Genomic DNA, 19,917 nt, shown 5'->3' on the forward strand with positions numbered 1-19,917 from the left:
CCCGGTGACGGACGCGGCGCCTCGCACCGCGGAAACGAAAGCGCAAATCACCCCCTCCGCGGACCGGCACCCGCGCGGAACGCGCCGGAAATCCGTCTCGTTGATTGGTCGGGTGGTTCCCCGCCCCTGCGCTGATCGGGGGGGGGGGGCGGGTTTGGGGTTGAGGGAGCAGATGGGGAACGGCCGTTTAAAAAATGAATCTTTCAGGAGGCCGGAGGCTCTCGGCGAATTTATGCGGCAGGCTGAGGGGGGGTGTCACAAAACGAACGTTCAGAAGCCGGCGTTCTGTCTGACCGCGCTCCGCGACGGGGAGCTGGAGCGAGTGGTGTGCTCAGTGAGGAGGGGGGGGAGGGGGGCGGGGGGTACAGGTTTGGGGCACTAGAGACACGAGGCAAGGCTCCTGTTCACTCGACATGACGGTGACACACATTCCCCAAACCCGCACCGCCAGAGTGAAAGCCCGGCTCCGTTCCCATCGCCTCTGTGTAAATACGACCTGCCGCTCGAGAACAACTATCGCCCCCCGCCCGCCCGTGCCAGGGCCCGTCACTTTCAGACGCATCACTTCCTGTCCCTGCGTAAAACACGACTCAACTGACAGACGTCTCTTTCATACCGCCCACCCCGACCCAACACCCCCACCCCCACCCCCACCCGCACCCTCACACCGTCCCGACCCACCCCGACCCGACCCAGTACCCCCATCCTGAGCCGACACCGACCCCCTCCCCCACCCCCACCCCGACCCCGACCCAGCACCTCCCCCCCTCCCCCCTCCCCCCGCGGCTGGCACCAGGGCCACTCTAACTGGGCTTGGTCAGGAGCTGTGTGGAGAAGTCGTAGAGGTCCTTGTTGATCTTCTTCAGCGTCTTGACCTCCTCCTCCAGCTCCGACACGCGCACCTTGGTGTTCTCCCCGTCACCGAACACGCTCTGAATGACAAAGACCAGAGAGAGAGAGAGAGAGAGAGAGAGAGAGAGAGAGAGAGAGAGAGAGAGAGAGAGAGACCGCAGAACGTCAAAACCCGCCATCCCGCTTCACGCTCGCTGAAGCTGGCTACTTCTCCACAGTTACCTGGAGGAGAATCCTAAATCATACAATATCAAATTACAGGATCTCTATCAGGACAAAAAGTTTGCCCGCCCTCTATTTTTAGACAATACTTCAGCACATTTCCACTTATTTCAAAAGCCCGCATCCCGGGACGGGGCCTGTTCTTTATTCACATATCATTCCTGGGCTCGGAGGAGGAACAGACGTGTCCAATCTTTATGGTAATGCGTTCGGCGTCGACGGCTTCCGATGTTTGGAAATGAGCTTGGGAATTAATTTCGAGTGGGTATATCTGGAATATACTTAACTGTATCTAAACCTCGGCGAATCAACTTCCCCGGCCGAACTTCCCCGGTGAGGTCATTAAATCCCGCTCCGATACGGCCCTAATCTTCCGGAGCAAATATTGACATTCCCATTGTGGAGAATTCCGCAGAGCAGGCAGCCACGGGATGACGGCGGAGCACATTCCCCAGAGATTAAGAACGGAAAACTCCCCGTCTCCATTAATTTATTTATTTACTGAACTCTTTAAATAAACACACAGGGGCTTCTGCCTCACCGATGGGAACTGCCACTGTGTTATTATTTAATTTTTTTTATGGGGTGAAGTTAATCCACTTAACACCAGCTCTGACTTGAGCCACAGCTGGGGATTTTCAAGACCTTTTAGTGACCCTGCGCAGCAATCAGCCTAATCTCTGCAGTGGACCCCAAAACTCAGAGACACAGACACATATACACACACATACACACCGACATAGACAGAGACACACACACACACACACACACACATATATATATACAGAGACACATACAGAGATACACAGAGACTGACCGAGACTGACCGAGACTGACCGAGACTGACCGAGACTGACCGAGACTGACCGAGACTGACAGAGACTGACAGAGACTGACAGAGACTGACAGAGACTGACAGAGACACAGACAGACAGAGACAGACAAACCCACAGACATACACACACACACACACACACACACACAAAAACACACACACACACACACACACACACACACACACACACACACACAGATACACGGAGACTGACAGAGACACAGACAGACACACAGCCACATACAGACAGATATATACACACAGACACAGACACAGACAGAGAGAAAGACAGACAGAGACAGACCCACAGACACACACACACAGACATACAGAGACAGACAGACAGACAGAGACACAGATGTAGAGACGCACACATACACACACACAGACGTACATAGACACACACTGGCAAACACAGCCACACAGCCAGAAGGGGCTAAGGGAACTAAACCAGACTATCGCACCATCATACCATTACAATTAACAGCCCTGCTCTCATTTAAAAACGGTTAAACAACTGGGCTTCCTCGTATTTGGAAACCGCAGGATTCCAAGTTATAAAATGAGACGCAGGGCTTTTTTATTCTTACTCCATATAACGATAATTTAAAAACCATTGAGAATACCATCCTAAAAATCGGAGGCAGTTTAACACACCCCGTGAAATCCAGCTTTTGTTTTTGTTTTTTAAAAATCCAGCTTTGATGTGGGGATATGACGACGTCTGACTCCCTCAGAGAGGAAAAACAGTTTCCCTCCAATAACAACCCGACTGCGCGAGACGACCGCAACAGCGCCGCAGTCCCGCCTCCGGCCAGCAGGGGGCGGCAGACCACTCTACAGGCAGCGCGTGACCTCGCCGTGACCTCCTAAAGGCCTCCGCCGTTCCCGCCGCCGTAGGGTCCCGTGCCTGCCGCGCTCCGAGCGTGAGCGGCAGCTGCCGAAAGCTCGCTAACGCCGGCGAGAAGCAGGGACAGCGAGGGTGAAGGAAAACCCACAGACCCAAACTCCACTCCCAGAGGCTCCAGCCTGGAGCTCCTACAAACCCCAACCTATACACACTTCTGTCTCTTCTGTTACTTACTGCAGTCAATAAGTGTGGCTAAAGTGCCTGTGGCCTTGTGGCTAAGGTGCTATAGCATAGTGGCTAAGGTGCCTATAGCTTAGTGTCATAAAACCCAAAGCCAGCCAGCCAGCCAGCCTAGAGCTTCTAAAAACCATTACCTATACACACGTCTGTCTCTTCTGTTACTTACTGCAGTGAATAAGTGTGGCTAAAGTGCCTGTAGCCATGTGGCTAAGGTGCTATAGCATAGTGGCTAAGGTGCCTATAGCCTAGTGTCATAAAACCCAAAGCCAGCCAGCCAGCCAGCCTAGAGCTTCTAAAAACCCTTACCTACACAATCTTCTGTTTCTTCACTGCAGTGAAGTGCCAATAGCCTCGTGACTAAGGTGCTGTAGCCTCGTGCGGCTAGGCTGCTTGACTGGGAAGGTTGGTGGTTCAAACCCTGGTGCAGCCACAGTAAGATCAGTGCAGCTGCTGGGCCCTTAACCCCCACATTGCACCTGGGGGGGTTGGGCGCTGCTTAGTCTAATCAACTGTAAGTCTCTAAACGAATGTAATGTAAGGTACTGTAATGGGTGTTTGGTAACGCACTGGGCAGACCTGGCCCAGGAAATGGCGGGCCAGGACCTTCACTCACCTTGTCTGTGACGGCGCACATGAGGGAGTAGAGCTTCTCTGCCTTCTTCAGGTACGTCTCCTCTGTGGCCTGAAATGGAAATGGATCAGTCCATCAGTTTTAAGCCCCGGTGTAGCCACAATAAGATCAGTGCAGCTGTTGGGCCCTTGATCAAGGCCCTTAACCCCACATTGCTCCAGGGGGTATTGGCCCCTGCTTAGTATAATCAACTGTACGTCGCTTTGGATAAAAGCGTCAGCGAAATAACTGTGATGTACTGTAATATTTGCCAGTGGGAGAGCCCAATAACGGATTACCCCCATGACCACACACATGGTGGTATGCTCCTTCTCCATAGGACCTTCTGTCAGTTTTTCAGGGACCTGTTGAAAACACAAAGTGCTGACACGGACCGCCTTTCACTACATGAGTCAGGACTCCTTCTCTGCCCCGGCAACGGTCAACGGAGGTCAGAACTTTTACGGCGATACCGCCGAAGAACTTAGGTAGCTACTTTCGGCGGGCGTCAATAGAAGCGCGCGTACGGTAAAAAAAGGCTGACGGCGACGATAACAACAAGGTCGATCTTCTTTAACAGCCCTGTCCAATAAACGGCGTATGATCACCCCGCGCTGATTTACGGCGGGTCGGCGGAGTGCGGCGGGATTTACGGCCCCGCCCGGCGGACGGGCCGCGGGCGGGAGTTCTGGCGTGTTCTACGGCGCGCTCGATAACGCCGGCGAGGCGGCGGGTTCCGGCGACGGGCAGGAGCGCCTGCATCGCCATGCCAACGGCGGAGGAGGGCAGGGAGGGGGGGGGGCCCCATCATTTTAACGGGACATTACTCAAGCCTCATAACAGGCAGCCGATGCACCGTGCCCCTTCAACAGCAGTTATTACCAGGCTTTGACGACCTGATGCAATTTCACACTGGGGTGGCAGCTACGAGATGGAAAGTTTGCTAAATAACTATTTGCCTTTACAGTCCGGTGCTTGAGAGAAAGAGAAAAACTGACTTGAGAGGCAGGTTTCTGTCCACCCGCACACTCACACACACACACACAAGCTGCCTCTCACAAAGTCACACACACACACCACACTGTAAAGGCACACACACGCGCACACACACGCACACACACACACACACACACACACACCACACTGTAAAGGCACACACACATACATACACACACACACACAACACGTCAACACGTGAACACACACGCACGCACGCACACACGCAGACACAAGTACACATACACACACACATACGTACTCACTCACACGTGTGCACACACATGCACATGCACACACACACACACACACACACACAGCCTCTCATAAGTCAGTTCTTGTCTTTCCTTCACACACCGCACTGTAAAGGCAAACACACACAAACACACACACACACACACACACACACACACACACACACACACAGTCAGTTCTTGTCTTTCCTTCACACACCGCACTGTAAAGGCAAACACACACAAACACACACACACACACACAGTCAGTTCTTGTCTTTCCTTCACACACCGCACTGTAAAGGCAAACACACACACACACACACACACACACACACACACACACACATAGGTGTGCATGCATGCACGCACGTGTATACCCGTGTCCACCGCCCTGCCCCGTCTCCTCCCCGGGCGTTTCGAACGCCACGGAAGATAGCGGCTCCCCGTTCGCTACGCCGCGGTTATCTACCTGTCCCCGCAATCTCCCGCAGCCCGGCCCCCGGAGGCACCGCTCAATTAGGGAGGCGCGCACCTCCCCACCGAGGGGAGCAGGGGAGGCGCGACGACTCCCTCCTCCTCCCCAGACCCCATTCCGCGGGAACAGGGAGGCGGCGCTGGGTAATTTAACGCATGCTTTCTCCCAAACCCCTCGGAACAAAGCGCCGGCGTTCTTTAATGGTGTTATTTCAGGCCAACACCAGCCTCTTCTTCTCCCGGAAGAAAGCACGGCAGGCACTCGCCAGAACAAACCCATAATGAAGAACAATAATTATGAGGTAAATTTAATTTGGCTTCCAGTGTGAGGTAATGCTTCAGCTGCACACTAAAGGATCTGAAAGCATATTTTATGCTCGCAAAGCTCCAGGGTCACGGTACAAAGTTTTTTTTTTGTTTTTTTTTTCCTCTTCATTATTAGTGCCAACTCATGTTTTCCCTAATAATATGTTTTACTTTTTTTTCGGACGCATTGGGAGTGAAGCTAATTTTGAGACGCAACGATGTTTTCCCAACGCCTTGGAGATTAGCGAGTATAATGTAAATAGGAAGACTCAGAGAAAGAGAGCAAAGAGAGAGAGAGAGGAGGGAGAAAGAGAGCAAAAGAGAGAGAGAGAGAGGGAGAGAGAGAGAGAGAACAAACGAGTGAAATGGAGAGAAACAGGGCCGGGCAAGCTTGGCTAATATGGGGGTGTAAACTCCGAGCAGGTGGCAGGTAATTTAAAACCCAGACGCTACGTTTTTATTTAGAGCGTCGTAATTGATTCTGACAGTGGGAGAATTGGCAATAGGTTCCACACAGATGTTTCCCGATAACATCCTCAAGCATATACATATGTATAAAGTGTGTATCTGATCTATTTTTGGGAGGTTGGACGCGCGCACCGACCGCTAGCTGGTTAAATGTCTGTACAGTCGAGAGAATGGAGTGCACACCGCTCTGTTCAGTTCGGCCAGAAATTAATTTCAAATCAAGCTCTGTGGAATTCATTTGCCATGGCCAGACTGGCGGGTTGCCCGGGGAGATGTTTACACTAACTCCAGCCCGTTGTTGTGCATTCTGCCATTGTTTCTACACGACGTCGCGCGATTAATCACGGTCTCGTTTATTTCGCAAGGTAGATTACTCATCCCGGTATTGATCCACCTGCCTGTATCCCAAGTTTTTGTGGTGTTTGGAGTTCATGGGAGTGCTTTGTTTAAGATCGATGTGTTTACTCAGGTGTTAAAATGGCGGTTGGGTTAATGCCGGTCCTGTGTGATTCCTTGGGTGTTAAAATGGTGGTTGGGTTAATGCTGGTCTTGTGTGATTCCTTGGGTGTTAAAATGGAAGGTGGGTGAATGGTGTACCTGTGGGTTTGGTTAAAGGCGTACCTGCGGGCTGGGTTAATAGTGGACCTGTGCGGTTGGGTTAATAGTGGACCTGTGCGGTTGGGTTAATAGCGGACCTGTGCGGTTGGGTTAATAGCGGACCTGTGCGGTTGGGTTAATAGTGGACCAGTGCGGTTGGGTTAATAGTGGACCTGTGTGGTTGGGTTAGAGGCGTACCTGCGGGCTGGGTTAATAGTGGACCTGTGCGGTTGGGTTAGAGGCGTACCTGCGGGCTGGGTTAATAGTGGACCTGTGCGGTTGGGTTAGAGGCGTACCTGTGGGCTGGGTTAGAGGCGTACCTGCGGGCTGGGTTAATAGTGGACCTGTGCGCTGGGTTAGAGGCGTACCTGCGGGCTGGGTTAATAGTGGACCTGTGTGGTTGGGTTAATAGCGGACCTGTGCGGTTGGGTTAGAAGCGTACCTGCGGGTTGGGTTAATAGCGGACCTGTGCGGTTGGGTTAATAGCGGACCTGTGCGGTTGGGTTAATAGTGGACCTGTGCGGTTGGGTTAATAGCGGACCTGTGCGGTTGGGTTAATAGTGGACCTGTGCGGTTGGGTTAAAGGCGTACCTGCGGGCTGGGTTAATAGTGGACCTGTGCGGTTGGGTTAATAGTGGACCAGTGCGGTTGGGTTAATAGTGGACCTGTGCGGTTGGGTTAACAGTGGACCTGTGCGGTTTGGTTAGAAGCGTACCTGCGGGCTGGGTTAATAGCGGACCTGTGTGGTTGGGTTAATAGTGGACCTGTGCGGTTGGGTTAGAGGCGTACCTGCGGGCTGGGTTAATAGCGGACCTGTGCGTTGGGTTAGAGGCGTACCTGCACGCTGGGTTAATAGCGGACCTGTGCGGTTGGGTTAATAGTGGACCTGTGCGTTGGGTTAGAGGCGTACCTGCACGCTGGGTCCCAGGCGGAGGCACACCCCTCCGCTCTCCGTGCCCTCTCCCTGCTCCGCTGGGTTGAGGTGGCGGCTGAACCGCGGCAGGGGTACCGCGGGGTGGCTCTCCGGGAGGAGCATGTTAGCCGGAGCCGGCATGATGAAGGCGCTGGTCACCGGGCCTGGGGGAGAGAGGGAGAGAGAGAGTGGGTGAAGGCGCTGGTCACCGGAACTGAGAGAGAGAGAGAGAGAGTGAGTGAGGGATGAAGGAGCTGGTCACTGGGCCTAGGATACAAGAGGGAGAGATGAAGGTCGTAGTAGCATAGTGGTTAAGGTGAATGACTGGGACACGCAAGGTCGGTGGTTCTAATCCCGGTGTAGCCACAATAAGATCCGCACAGCCGTTGCCCTTGAGCAAGGCCCTTAACCCTGCATTGCTCCAGGGGAGGATTGCTTAGTCTAATCAACTGTACGTCGCTCTGGATAAGAGCGTCTGCCAAATGCCACTAATGTAATGGACTGGGCGTAAGAAAGAGGGAGAGAGCGAGTGAAAATGTTGGTCACCGAGACAGAGAGATGGAGGGATGAAAGTGTTGGTAACGGCCCAAGACAGAGGGAGATAGGAAGAGACAGTGGGAGAAAGTAGATATAGAGAGAGAGAGAGAGAGAGAGAGAGAGAGAGAGAGGAGAGAGAGAGAGAGAGAGAGAGAGAGAGAGAGAGAGAGAGAGAGAGAGAGAGAGAGATATTATCATTCATATCTGCAAATGATTCTCAGACGCTGCCAGTTTTGAATATTAATATCATAATCCACGTAAACAATGCCAAACGACATTTGATTGGGGTTAGAGATGCCATAAATCCTCAAACCCACCTGGCAAACAAAAACCAAAAAAATATGGCATGATTTAACACAAGCGTGCAGAAACTGTGGAGTGGTTGATAATTCGAGATAAATGAGAGAAACCGCCAGATACACTTACTCAGAGACACACTCATGGGCAACTCGGCATTTCACATCAAACATATGGAAAATAAATTCAAATTAGAAATAAGTGCCGTCTTTGAAATTTCTCCCAATCCGAACACTTTAGTGCTCTTCAATTCCAACTGAGAACCCAACTCCCCCCTTTTTTAAATTTACCTATTACTGTCAGTTCTCTCACGCATAGGCACCAAATGATCCACAGTGAACATCTGTCTGAAAGGCTAGAAACATCTTTCCCTGAAATTGGCTGTAGAAAACTATCACAAGGCCTTCTGCACACCCCACGCACTGCAGGGAGAGATTAATGCGCGGAATCAAAATTGAATTGAGGCTCTGACACAGACTAATTTTCAGCCATGGCTTCAGGTGAATCGGACTTCTTATCTCCCAGAGGGACATAATCACACATTATTTCACTTCTGGCCATTTCTGTCGTCCAGTCCGGTTTTTAACATTAACAATGCCTGATCGTAATGTCCTCAAGGTCTGGAGAAAATCCACTTCTCTCCTCTAGTCACAAGGAAAGCCAGCTGGTCAGAAGACAACTGGTAATCTTCCTTTTGCAGTACCTAGTTTTAATTGAATCACAATTATGCTTAATCACATTTTCCTAGAGAGACGGCAAAAAAAAAAAAAGACTACTCTTCCATTCCACGGTTCAGCAATATGACCGCCATTCGGCGATGCCTGATGTCCGATTTAAAATCATAAAGCACACCAATTTTCTAAAGCAAACTGCCTAGGTGTGCACAACATAATGACCATTTCGGCTTTTACTGTCGAAGTATTGTTTTTGGCTTTTGTCGGGATTACTTCCCGAGATGTTCCAAGTCATGCGCCCCCCACAAACGCCACGCACAGCTGCTGTATTGTATAAAAATCATCAGAGGACCCTCAGAGGCAGCATAAAATCTTCTCTAACTTCACATTCTGCATATGTCTCTTATCCATTGGGCAGGAGAGGGTGGGGCAGCTTCCCGCGAAACATAACGATATCCTTTGTTGCTCATTCATGGAAAACGTCCACCATTATTCCCGTGCCAAAGAACACGCATGGAAATCTAGCCTTTGTACATGTACGGAAAGAACGAATCACTGCTCGGGTGCAATTTCCACTGAAAGGTAACAGCACCGTAGAGAATGCCAGTCTGTGCCCACAAGAAAACTTTATTCCTGGATTCTCATCTGTTTTTTAAGGCTGTACGGTTGCACATGTTGATATATCTCAGATGTGAAATGCAAACTATTTTCTCTTTGATTTTATGGATTAAAGAATTTCAGAAACTCTACTTAAGCTAAACACAGGTGCTGCCAGGTGTGTGGTTTGCCCCAGTCTCTCGTCAATCATGACCAATGTATCAATGTGCAACGAAAATGGGTAATTAAACACTCAATATACAATATAGCAAGGATCAGCAACTCACTGTCCTAATGGGCTAAGGAACTGCTGGTTTTCCACACTTTACCTGAAAGTCAGGTGCGAAGAGTGTCTGCCCAATCAGTAGCACTAATTACCCGGGAGGACAGAAAAGCAAGGCTGGGTTTGTATTCGAGAGCCAGACTTGATGATCCCTGCAATATAGCAGGAGCAGCACACTCATGAGGGGAAACAAGCATTCCCCAAAAATGTCTGTCAGCTGACTTAACGGAGAGCTTGCTGTTGCTAAAAGTCTCCTGTCGGAACATTACATTACATTACATTACATTACATTATTGGCATTTGGCAGACGCTCTTATCCAGAGCGACGTACAGTTGATTAGACTAAGCAGGAGACGATCCTCCCCCGGAGCAAAACAGGGTTAAGGGCCTTGCTCAAGGGCCCAACGGCTGTGCGGATCTTATTGGGAATCGAACCACCGACCTTGCGTTTCCGAGTCATGTACCTTAACCACTACGCTACGGACCGGCTATGCCGTGGCGGGGGAACCAAACGAGACCCACCCCAGTATCGCCTGAACCCACTCCATCTGACGGCACAATAAGTGGACCACGTCCAGGCATTCACATATTTTTGGCAGCGGAGAAGGTGGAAATATGTTGTTTTCCGATCGTGCAGCGCAGCCAGACCCAACAGCGGCTGGGTCCCCCTTAAGGAAAATTAAAAGCTTTAATGTCAGGAAAGATATTCCAAGTTGTTTACAAAGCCGTCGTTGACAAAAAGTCGCTCCTCGAATCAACAGTCTAATTGTCAAAAAGCGCAAGAGAATTACCCAGAGCTATGAAAGTAAAATAAGCACTAACTGTTCTACAGCGACCTTTAAAACGGTCACACGCAAAGGCTTTCGCATGGTAAATGACCTGTCACCCGCTCTTCAAAATACCTCCCACAACAACTGCCACTGTTATAAAGTCCCACTGGGTGAAGAAATGAACTTTAATAGAATTTATACGTTTTAAAAAAAAATTCATTTCTGCATTATCCATGAAAAATACTCAACATTTTATTGCGCTATCCGCTCATTCTGTAGCATGGCATTGATTTAACATGTGAAAACCTTCACTCGTGGGGAAACGTGTAGGTCATGTTTTCCTCTTACAGAGCATGCTTTATTGCAGAGTGTGGTGTGGTGTGATATGCTCCACAGAGCCAGTTCTCATATATATTTTATGGATAATGAAGGTTATTCGCCCCCTCATCACACGCACGCATATACAGGAGAAAATGTGTGGACTCACCGACTAAATCATTGTCAAACATGTTGAACATAAAAGGTCTTTGCTTATTGATCAGTTGCTTTGTAATGACACCGCTAATATTCTTAAGTGCTTACGTGATTAAATTCAGCACTTACACAGAAATGCACGCACGCTATGATCATACCAATGTAAGTAATTCGACACAACCCCAGCAAGACGTAGGTTATGCTATAGCGTATTTAACTTCCAGGCAGCGTGAACCGCTTGGCATGTAACGAGTTCATGCCGTTGCTCTCGGGTACACTGGGACCAAGCTGTAAGTATGAGGCAGCTGTTCAATATACCAACAAGCCTCTGTGGAGGGGGCTGACATTTTAAAGAAGATTAACTGGATTATCTAAATGAGGACGGAACAGACTTCCTGCGCACTACCACGGAGGTTGCTGACCCAAAGGCACAAACAGTAACCATCCCCGCACCCAGTCAGCCCGTCTGAAGTGCCGTCTGATGCCTTTTCACAGACCCGCTTCTGTTCGACCTCTCTCGTTAATCACGAATTCTCCTTTCTTCATTAACGCGCTTTATTAACGGGCCCGTATTGTGGGGAAATTACATTTCCCTCGCCGTGCGGATTATAACGGAGTTGAAGGTGCAGTGAAAGCACTGAAAAGCGCTGGCCCCGGATGGATCCGCACGATCCATGTGAAGGAAATGTGCATTTTTACAGGCCGATTGGTCTTCCGTGTAGTTGTGACATCACAACAATACGCTCATTAGCTTCAGCACAGCCTGCCTCGCAGCCCGAACGAATCCAAACGCCCGGTAACAGAAGGCATTCAGCTCTTTGCCAGCCAGCCAATCGTAATAGAGGTCCATTGATATCCCTGAACCTTAAAGGTACAATAGGTCATTTCGGACTTCTAACGGTCAAGAGAGAAAATGCAGCAACAAACACCCTCAAACCACAACACTGTTTATCCCACCCCTTCTCTGTGAACGTGATGAAACTCCCCCCCCCCCCCCCCCCAACGCCATTGGCTGTGGCAATTTTCAACAAATTAGCTTGAATTATTTTACAGCTATACAATGTTTTGGTAGAGCGTCGGTCCGTCAACTGTGTATTTTGAAACCTGAATTTAAGGACTACAAACACGGGCAGAGGGTGAGTCGAGATTTTTCAATGATAGGAAGGGATTTACACTGGTCTTGTAACAACATTTTAACACAAACATCTTACCTATTGTACCTTTAAAGACATAGTCACTAAAACAGCCTGTTCTTGGTAAAGCTCATGAGAAACACTGCAGACTGGGCATTTGCAAGCAGATTTCAGCTTTTATTAAAGACCAAAGAACACACCTGACTAATCAGAAACACCTGAGAAGCCTTCTGTCCCAAATTATGCTGCACTAAAATGGAGGGGTTATGAATAAAAAGTAGTGTAATTTTTACATGGTGAAACCAAAATGCATAGAAGTACTTTATTAAAAGCTGAAAACATGCACTTTCACCACACGTTAAACGTTTGATTACAAATCTAAAATTGTGGAGTACAGAGCCAAATCAAGAAAAAAAATTTGTCCCAATACTTATGGATCTCACTGTACACATACGATTATGAGAGCTGATGACAGTGTCATTTACAAATAAACAATATTTCAGGGACGAAATGCATCATGAATACAGTTTCACTGTTATTACCTCTCTGCAGCGAAGGATGCAAGCTTTTAATGTTTATTCCCCAACAGAGCGAAACTCTGCGAAGCTCCGTCATAAAACACATTGTCATAAGCACGCCGTCTTCTCAAAGAGGCTATAATGTATTTCAATGTAGCCCTCGTTTAGAATTTAAAAAGTTTTTCATCCTGGATTAGACAAATTATTATTATTTTTTTTTTCTTTGAGGAACTGGTGGCATCATTTTAAAATTAGGGAGAGAACCAGAATGGAGCCCCCATCGTAAGGCCTCTGAACCCCCCCCCCCCCCCCCCCAAAATCAGCCTCTAGGGGGCAGTACCAGCCCCCAATGAAGAACACATGGGACATCCTGTGCTGCTGTGTCACCAGAGTAATGTATTCACAGAGCCGATTTATCCACCATGTCCCGATGTCACCAGAGGAATTCATTCACAGACCTTCTCTAATTAAGGAGCTCGGGCGCTCAGAACCCAGCACAAAATAAGCACCGCTAAGAATGTTATTCACAAGCCAAATATAGATATCTTACTTACAGCAGCTCTTAAAAGGACTGCGATGTTTAATTTCTTATCCTTTGAAAGCAGTGCGCCCAAGGAATACAGGCGGTTTTTAAGCGGTTTCTCGGCTTGTGAAATTGGAGAAACGTTAAAACCTGTCGGAACAAAAAAAATGGGCATTTATCAGCAAACCCGACTGTTTTGCCAGGTAGAATTTGAGCACAATGCAAACAGAAGAAACAAAACTGAATGGAAAGTTTAAGAATAAATAACCTCCTCAGACTGAGACTGTGTTGGCACATCTACATCCCACACTGTCAATATGAGCAGCTGGAGACAGAGGGGAGACAAGGTGAGGAAATGGGGGGCCCGTGAGATTGTTGTAGTCCCTAATGATTTATTCAAGTAAGCCCACCCATTGTCGTGTCATAAAATGGACTCAATTACCCAGACTGCACCTTGTTATCGTACGTAGTTCCAGAAGTAGGTTCTGGAGTGCTGTGGGCATAGTTCCTCTCTTCCACGCCTCTGGAAACGTTGGCAGCTGCAACGGACCCCATCTTTTCAACGTTATAGCATGGCGAAGGAATGGACAAGTGCATTGTATGCCCATATTTAGTACCAGCACATGTTTTTCCCCATACTTTAAGCACTGGGCATAGTTTAGCAGTTTCTCACGATTCAGTCCCGCTAGTCAAGGACAGAAAGTGCAGCTAGGCAGCCAGAACTAGCTGTAGCTGAAGGCCACAGTGTTTCGGGGTCGTTCCCTGTCGCATAACTCTGTGCTGTGTGATCTTTCATTTTTATTTTTTATTAATGGCATTTGGCAGACGCTCTTATCCAAGCAGGAGACTAAGCAGGAGACAATCCTCCCCTGGAGCAATGCAGGGTTAAGGGCCTTGGCTCAAGGGCCCGAACGGCTCTGCGGATCTTATGGTGGCGAGACTGGGGATTGAACCACAGACCTCATGTACCTTAACCACTACGCTACAGGCCGCCCTGTATCTGTTTCAGGAGAGCCGGGAAATACAGCGATTCTCACAGAACAGGAGAAACACAAGCGCGCAGCATTATAGGTAACGAGCAGCTCGAAGAAGAATCCGACAGGGCGAAGATACCCAATCTCAGTACCCGGGGGGGGGGGTGCGGGGGAGACGGGGGGACTGGGGGGTTCATAAGGTGGGCGTTTGCGTTGCCGCAGTTCCGTTAGCGCACGGTTTCAAACGCATCTTCGCCCGCGTCTCCGCCGCTCTCTGTCGCCAAGTCAGAGGGTGGCGCACCACGCTCCCCCCCTGCCCCCCCGCCCCCCCTCCCCCCAGGCTCCACACTTCAAAACGCATCACAGATGAAGGCGGAGGCAGACAGAGAGACTGTTTGCTGTACGCCCGAATCCCAGCTCTCAGGGCTTAAACGAGGCATTCATCCCCGCCCACGGTCTACTGAGCAATGTGATGAGTAAGCCCGGTGACTAACGCTAACGAGGAGCACCCCATAATACTCACTGACCTGGGGCTGGAATCACAAGCAGTCGAAAAGGCCCGTCCACACCAAAAAGTACAACTACAATAAATATTTAGTTTTTTGAAATTGTTCCAGCACAAGTGGATAGCGTGTGGACACCACAGCTATAACGACAACGACAGAGATGAACGATATCGTTTGGATCACTTCCAGCTGTATGAAGGATAAAACACTGACAGCCAATCAAAATCCAATCCAAATTTACTGGGAGTCATTTCCAAAATAGCAGATGACATAGCCGAGAGAGGATTTACAGGACATCGTCGTTTATCAGTGCGGATAGTCACATCGTTACAGTACAATAGCTATAGTTGTAGTTCTAGGTGTGGACCGGGCTAAAAGGCCCTCGACCCCCATAGGTAACCAACCCTGTTCCCAGAGAGCTACCATCCTGCAGGCTTTCCATTTCAACCCTACCTTGGCACACCTGATTCTACTAACTGCCAACTCAATGAGTCCTCCTTCTGTTGAACGAGGAGTGCTTAGCTAGGGTTAGAGTATAAACCTACAGCAAGGACACTCAATCTTTCCCAGAGAGAGCCGGTGTGGGTGCAGGCTTGTATTCGGATAGTGATATCACGGTGGATTAGTGAAATCAGGTGTGTAACTGCTTGGGTTGAAACCTGCACCTGCACCCACACCAGCCCTTTCTGGGTAAGATTGAGTATCCCTGGCCTGCAGGACGGTGGATCTCCAGGAGCAGGGTTGGTTACCGCTACTCTACCCTTGTTGGCGCAGCTTGCCGGTAAAATCCACCACGCCATGTCCAGATAAGCGAGACATCAGCGGAGACTCTGACGTCCGAACCTCACAGCAAACGTCTCCCTCGACAGATATGAGGGCTGACAGGGCCGTTTTCCTTCGCTAATTTACGTGCTTCTGCACAAGGAGGGCTTCTGGGAAGATTGATTCCTCCTGAACCTTTCTGATGATGCGGATTGATTTATTAATGCTCCCCTCCCCCCCCACCCCACCCCACCCCACCCTGCCACAAAGCATTTGAAATATCCGTAGCGTGGCCGCCCCCCCCCCCCCCCCCCCCCGATGCCAAATATGATGTTCAGGGGTGGGGCCCTTCCCTAATGTCGTCCGCCCACCTGCCAGCGAAAAAATAAAAAGTAAGACAGAGAGTGGAATTATATTGTCGAAAGAGTTGGCAAGGAGAGAGGGGTTATCAGAGGAAAGCCAGAAAAGAAGAAGGGAGGGAAATGGAGGGAGAGAGAGAGAGAGAGAGAGAGAGAGAGAGAGAGAGAGGGGGAGGGAGGGAGCATAGATTTAAGAGGTTGTGATTTAGGGTATTTAAATCAATGGTGTTCCTCAGACATGGGCTTGTAGGACAGAGCGTAGGCTGCAAAGCCACGGTCCCCGCTACCTTCATCTACATTACCGAAAATACATTTCAGGAAATCCCCGTGAGGATACAGAGCAGGCTAGTAAATCCTGTTTGTTTGCTACCTTCGAGCAGCCTGCGATTTGCACAGCCGAACGTTTACACCCACGGAGCCAAGCCCGAGAAAGCGCAGTGCCCCCTTTTCCCTTGCGGATAAAAAAAATCAAAAATAAAAAAACGGAATTATTCACCAGCCGCTCCGAGCGTAAACGACCTTACGCGTACCCTTGCACAGTCATCGGTTAACCGGGCCGTCGGAGAACGCACGGAGGAGTGCGTTGATCACATCACCGCAGCCCAGATCCTAAATCTTAATAGCTGTAGGTGAGTTGACAAGGGTGGGGGGGAAGAAAGGAGAGCGATAATTCCTCATCTGTGTGCCGCACTCCACGCCAGGGCCATTTCACGCCGAGGGAGGCGAGAATTAAGAGACCGCGGGGGCGATTTATCCGCCCGCGCCGGGCGAAAACGCAAATCAAAGCGCTTCGGTAACCTTTCTTCCACGCCGCCCGGGCGAACGTTTCACTTTTAACGTCAGGTTCGTTTATCCAGCCGAGGTTTTATTTCTTTAAAACCCCAAAACTGAAACCCAGTTACTCTTGTATTTGGTATCTGGCTGCACATTTTATAATAAAAAAATAAAAGTAATAATGTGTTATTTAGCAGGTTAAGTGATGGGACTAAGCAGGGGACAACCCCCCCCTCGAGCAATGTGAGGTTAAGGGCCCGAAACCTGCGGATATTATCATGGCTCCCCCGGGGCTTGAACCACAAACCTTCCAGGTCGCAGTCATGTGGCGATATTAGCTCAGGCGTTAAGAGCAGTCGTCTGGCAGTCGGAGGGTTGCCGTTTCGATCCCGTGTGTCGAAGTGTCCCTGAGCAAGACACCTAACCCCCAAATGCTCCTGACGAGCTGGTCGGTGCCTTGCATGGCAGCCAATCGCCGTTGGTGTGTGACTGTGTGTGAACGGGTGAATGAGCATCAATTGTACAGCGCTTTGGATAAAGGCGCAATACAAATGGCAACCATTTACCGTTCATGTACCTTAGCCACAAGGTTACAGGCCTAGACTTTTAATTTAATTTTAATCACGAGGTAATAAACAAGCCATTCTCAGTCACTTTCGCTTTGTGAGATCCAAAGGCTAATTTAACAAGAGGCACAACCGACTCCTTTCAAACAAGTAGTTACGTGCCACGGCAATTAATTCCCTGAACGGTAATGAGGAGCCAAACGTCCCCGACCACGGCCCAGAGTTCCACACCGCACGCCCGAATTCCTCAGACACGTGCGACCGACGCAGATACGAGAGGCGGGCCCCCTCGTCCAGCGATAACGACGGCGCGGGAGGTCTAATTTAATGTGCCCCGGGACGGGACAAAGCAATTACCGTGTCTTTGTCAACTTACTCGACTGTAAACCGATTAGACCGCCATCGCACCAGCAACATTACTTCACTGGGAAAAATACCAATTTAAATCTGCTTCCACGACTTTCGGCTATCCATCTCCTCCGAATTAGCTGAACTCCTTAAATTACGCCGCTAATAAACACCGCAAATTCAATTTCAGAATAGTCCCTGGATGCCAATGCGCGGCACTAAATGCTAATAAAGAGCCGTTTACCTCCGTTTAACATTTTTTTTCATCCCCCCCCGGAGAAAGAACGCGTTTCCCTGCGACGTGCCTTCGCTACAAATCAGCGACGCGAAACTCCACCGCGCTGTTATCTCCGCGTCATAACGTTCAACTGTCTCTGGACAGATTTCTCCGGCCCCGCCGCGGGAGGCCAGGGGCCAGAGGGAGGTACGGGAGGACCGCAGCGCGTTAGCCTCAACGCTACGCGTCCCACACTTAGCAGCCACAAAGAGTGAGGGAGCACGATTCCTTTAAAGCGCAATAAAATGTACATATTCCCAACATTCCCAGCGTGACGTCCCCCAATTTTCCCCGCGTATCCGGGGCGAGGCGACAAAGGCGGCTGAATTATGCATCGGCATCCTGGGAAATCTCCGAAACAGAGCGGCTGACTGGGTCTGGAAGGAACGGGAGGGGGACTAAAACACCCGTATATTAAAAATTGGGACCGGGGCAATGGTAGAAAACAGGCAGCACTCCTCACTCATGCGCTCATAAACACAATATCCACAGTCAAATAAAACAAATGACCGCGTCGTGCATAATGCAGAACGGCAGCGGGGGGAGAGTGACGATGTCTCTTACGGCCAATCAGGAAGGCTACGGACTTCACTCCGATCCCGCGACAGGTGAATATTGTACGAAAAGGCATTAGGCCCGGCCCTTTTAGGCCTATCCGTCCTCGTTAGGGGGAAACGTCTTTACAATGCCGGCTGCTTCAAAGCCGCGCCGATGCGGTAAGCACAGGACGTCATGTGAATTAGAATGTGCCGATTTTCAGCTGGAGTGAAAGCAGGGACTCCTGGATTCCTCTCCGTAAGCCAAAGAGGGATTTAGTAAAAACCCAAACAGAAAAACAGGGGGAGAGAGAGATGGAGGGAGAGAGGGAGAGGGAGAGGGAGTGGAAGAGGGAGGGGGAGGGAGCGAGGAAGGGAGAGAGGGAGAGGGTGAGAGAGGGAGAGGGAGTGAGAGAGAGGGAGTGGAAGAGGGAGGGGAGATGGAGGGAGGGAGGAAGGGAGAGGGAGAGAGAAAGAGAGAGAGAGGGAGAGGGAGAGGGAGGGAGAGAGAGGGAGAGAGGCAAGACGGACAAAGCGAGAGAAAGAGATCGAGATACAGAGAGATATCTGAACACAGAAAAACTAGAACCGAACCAGGATTTTGAAATGCGGTTTGTGCGGAGAACACAACCAGGGGAGTATATTGGGTCTTTGTTGTGGCTAATCAGGGCAGGCTAATTTTCTCCCACTCAATTACAGATATCGATCCCCGGGAGCTGGCTCCCAGTACAGGAATTACACTAATGGTCCGGGCAACTCCAGCACGAGCTCGTAAATTCAGCGTGCTGCCAAACAGGGTCGGGGGGGGAGGCAGGCCCAGGCACATAGACTGTTGATAAAAAATGGGACCGAGTGCAGTGTTGCGGCCACTGTAATCCCCCAAAACTGCCTCCAGAAGTCTCCAATTGTAACAAAAAGTTGGCAAATATTAAAACAGACAGCGTCTCCGAACAATGACCAGGAAATGAGCTTCAGAAACCAGGCTCAGCCGGGATTTTTCGCACGGACCGCCCGCACAGTGCAGAACCCGCCTCCACCAGGTGGGAGAGGGAGAGATGAAGCAGGGGGAGGTCGTGACCCTTTCTCACTCAGGATTTTTCATTTTATCGGATTTCGCTGTTTTCGAGATCCGTCCCAAAGATCCTCCGGCTGTAAGAACAGTAGTGGGAGTAGCAGACAGACAGGCTCGGCCGCGTCTGTTCTGTAGGCAACACCACCAGCATTATAAGCTTTGCTGTTCTTGTTGGGATCACGGTCTGTGATGCCGGCATGGTCTCGGTGATTAAGCCCAGTAAATCTCAGCTGTAGAAAGGCCAAAGGACGATGCAATGCTCCCATCCTGTGTCCAGTAGGATGTTTCACACACAGGATCCACCCTGAATCACTCATTATAGGGCTTTTAACATGTCA

The 19,917-nt window shown here is 49.9% G+C and overlaps 1 protein-coding gene across 1 annotated transcript in view; it reads right to left on the reverse strand.

Moving 5' to 3' along the window:
• Positions 1 to 776: 776 nt before the first annotated feature.
• wdr18 (WD repeat domain 18) overlaps positions 777 to 19,917 on the reverse strand; it is a 69,695-nt gene continuing 50,554 nt past the window's right edge. The window contains exons 8-10 of the mRNA XM_061240542.1: positions 7,597 to 7,763; positions 3,613 to 3,681; positions 777 to 932 (exon numbers count right to left, since the gene is read on the reverse strand). Coding sequence (XP_061096526.1) covers positions 804 to 932; positions 3,613 to 3,681; positions 7,597 to 7,763 — 365 coding nt within the window. The 3' untranslated portion in view covers positions 777 to 803. The remainder of the gene's footprint in view (positions 933 to 3,612; positions 3,682 to 7,596; positions 7,764 to 19,917) is intronic.

The sequence above is a fragment of the Conger conger genome, chromosome 4 (genome assembly GCF_963514075.1).
Source record: "Conger conger chromosome 4, fConCon1.1, whole genome shotgun sequence".
Taxonomy (NCBI): Eukaryota; Metazoa; Chordata; class Actinopteri; order Anguilliformes; family Congridae; genus Conger; species Conger conger.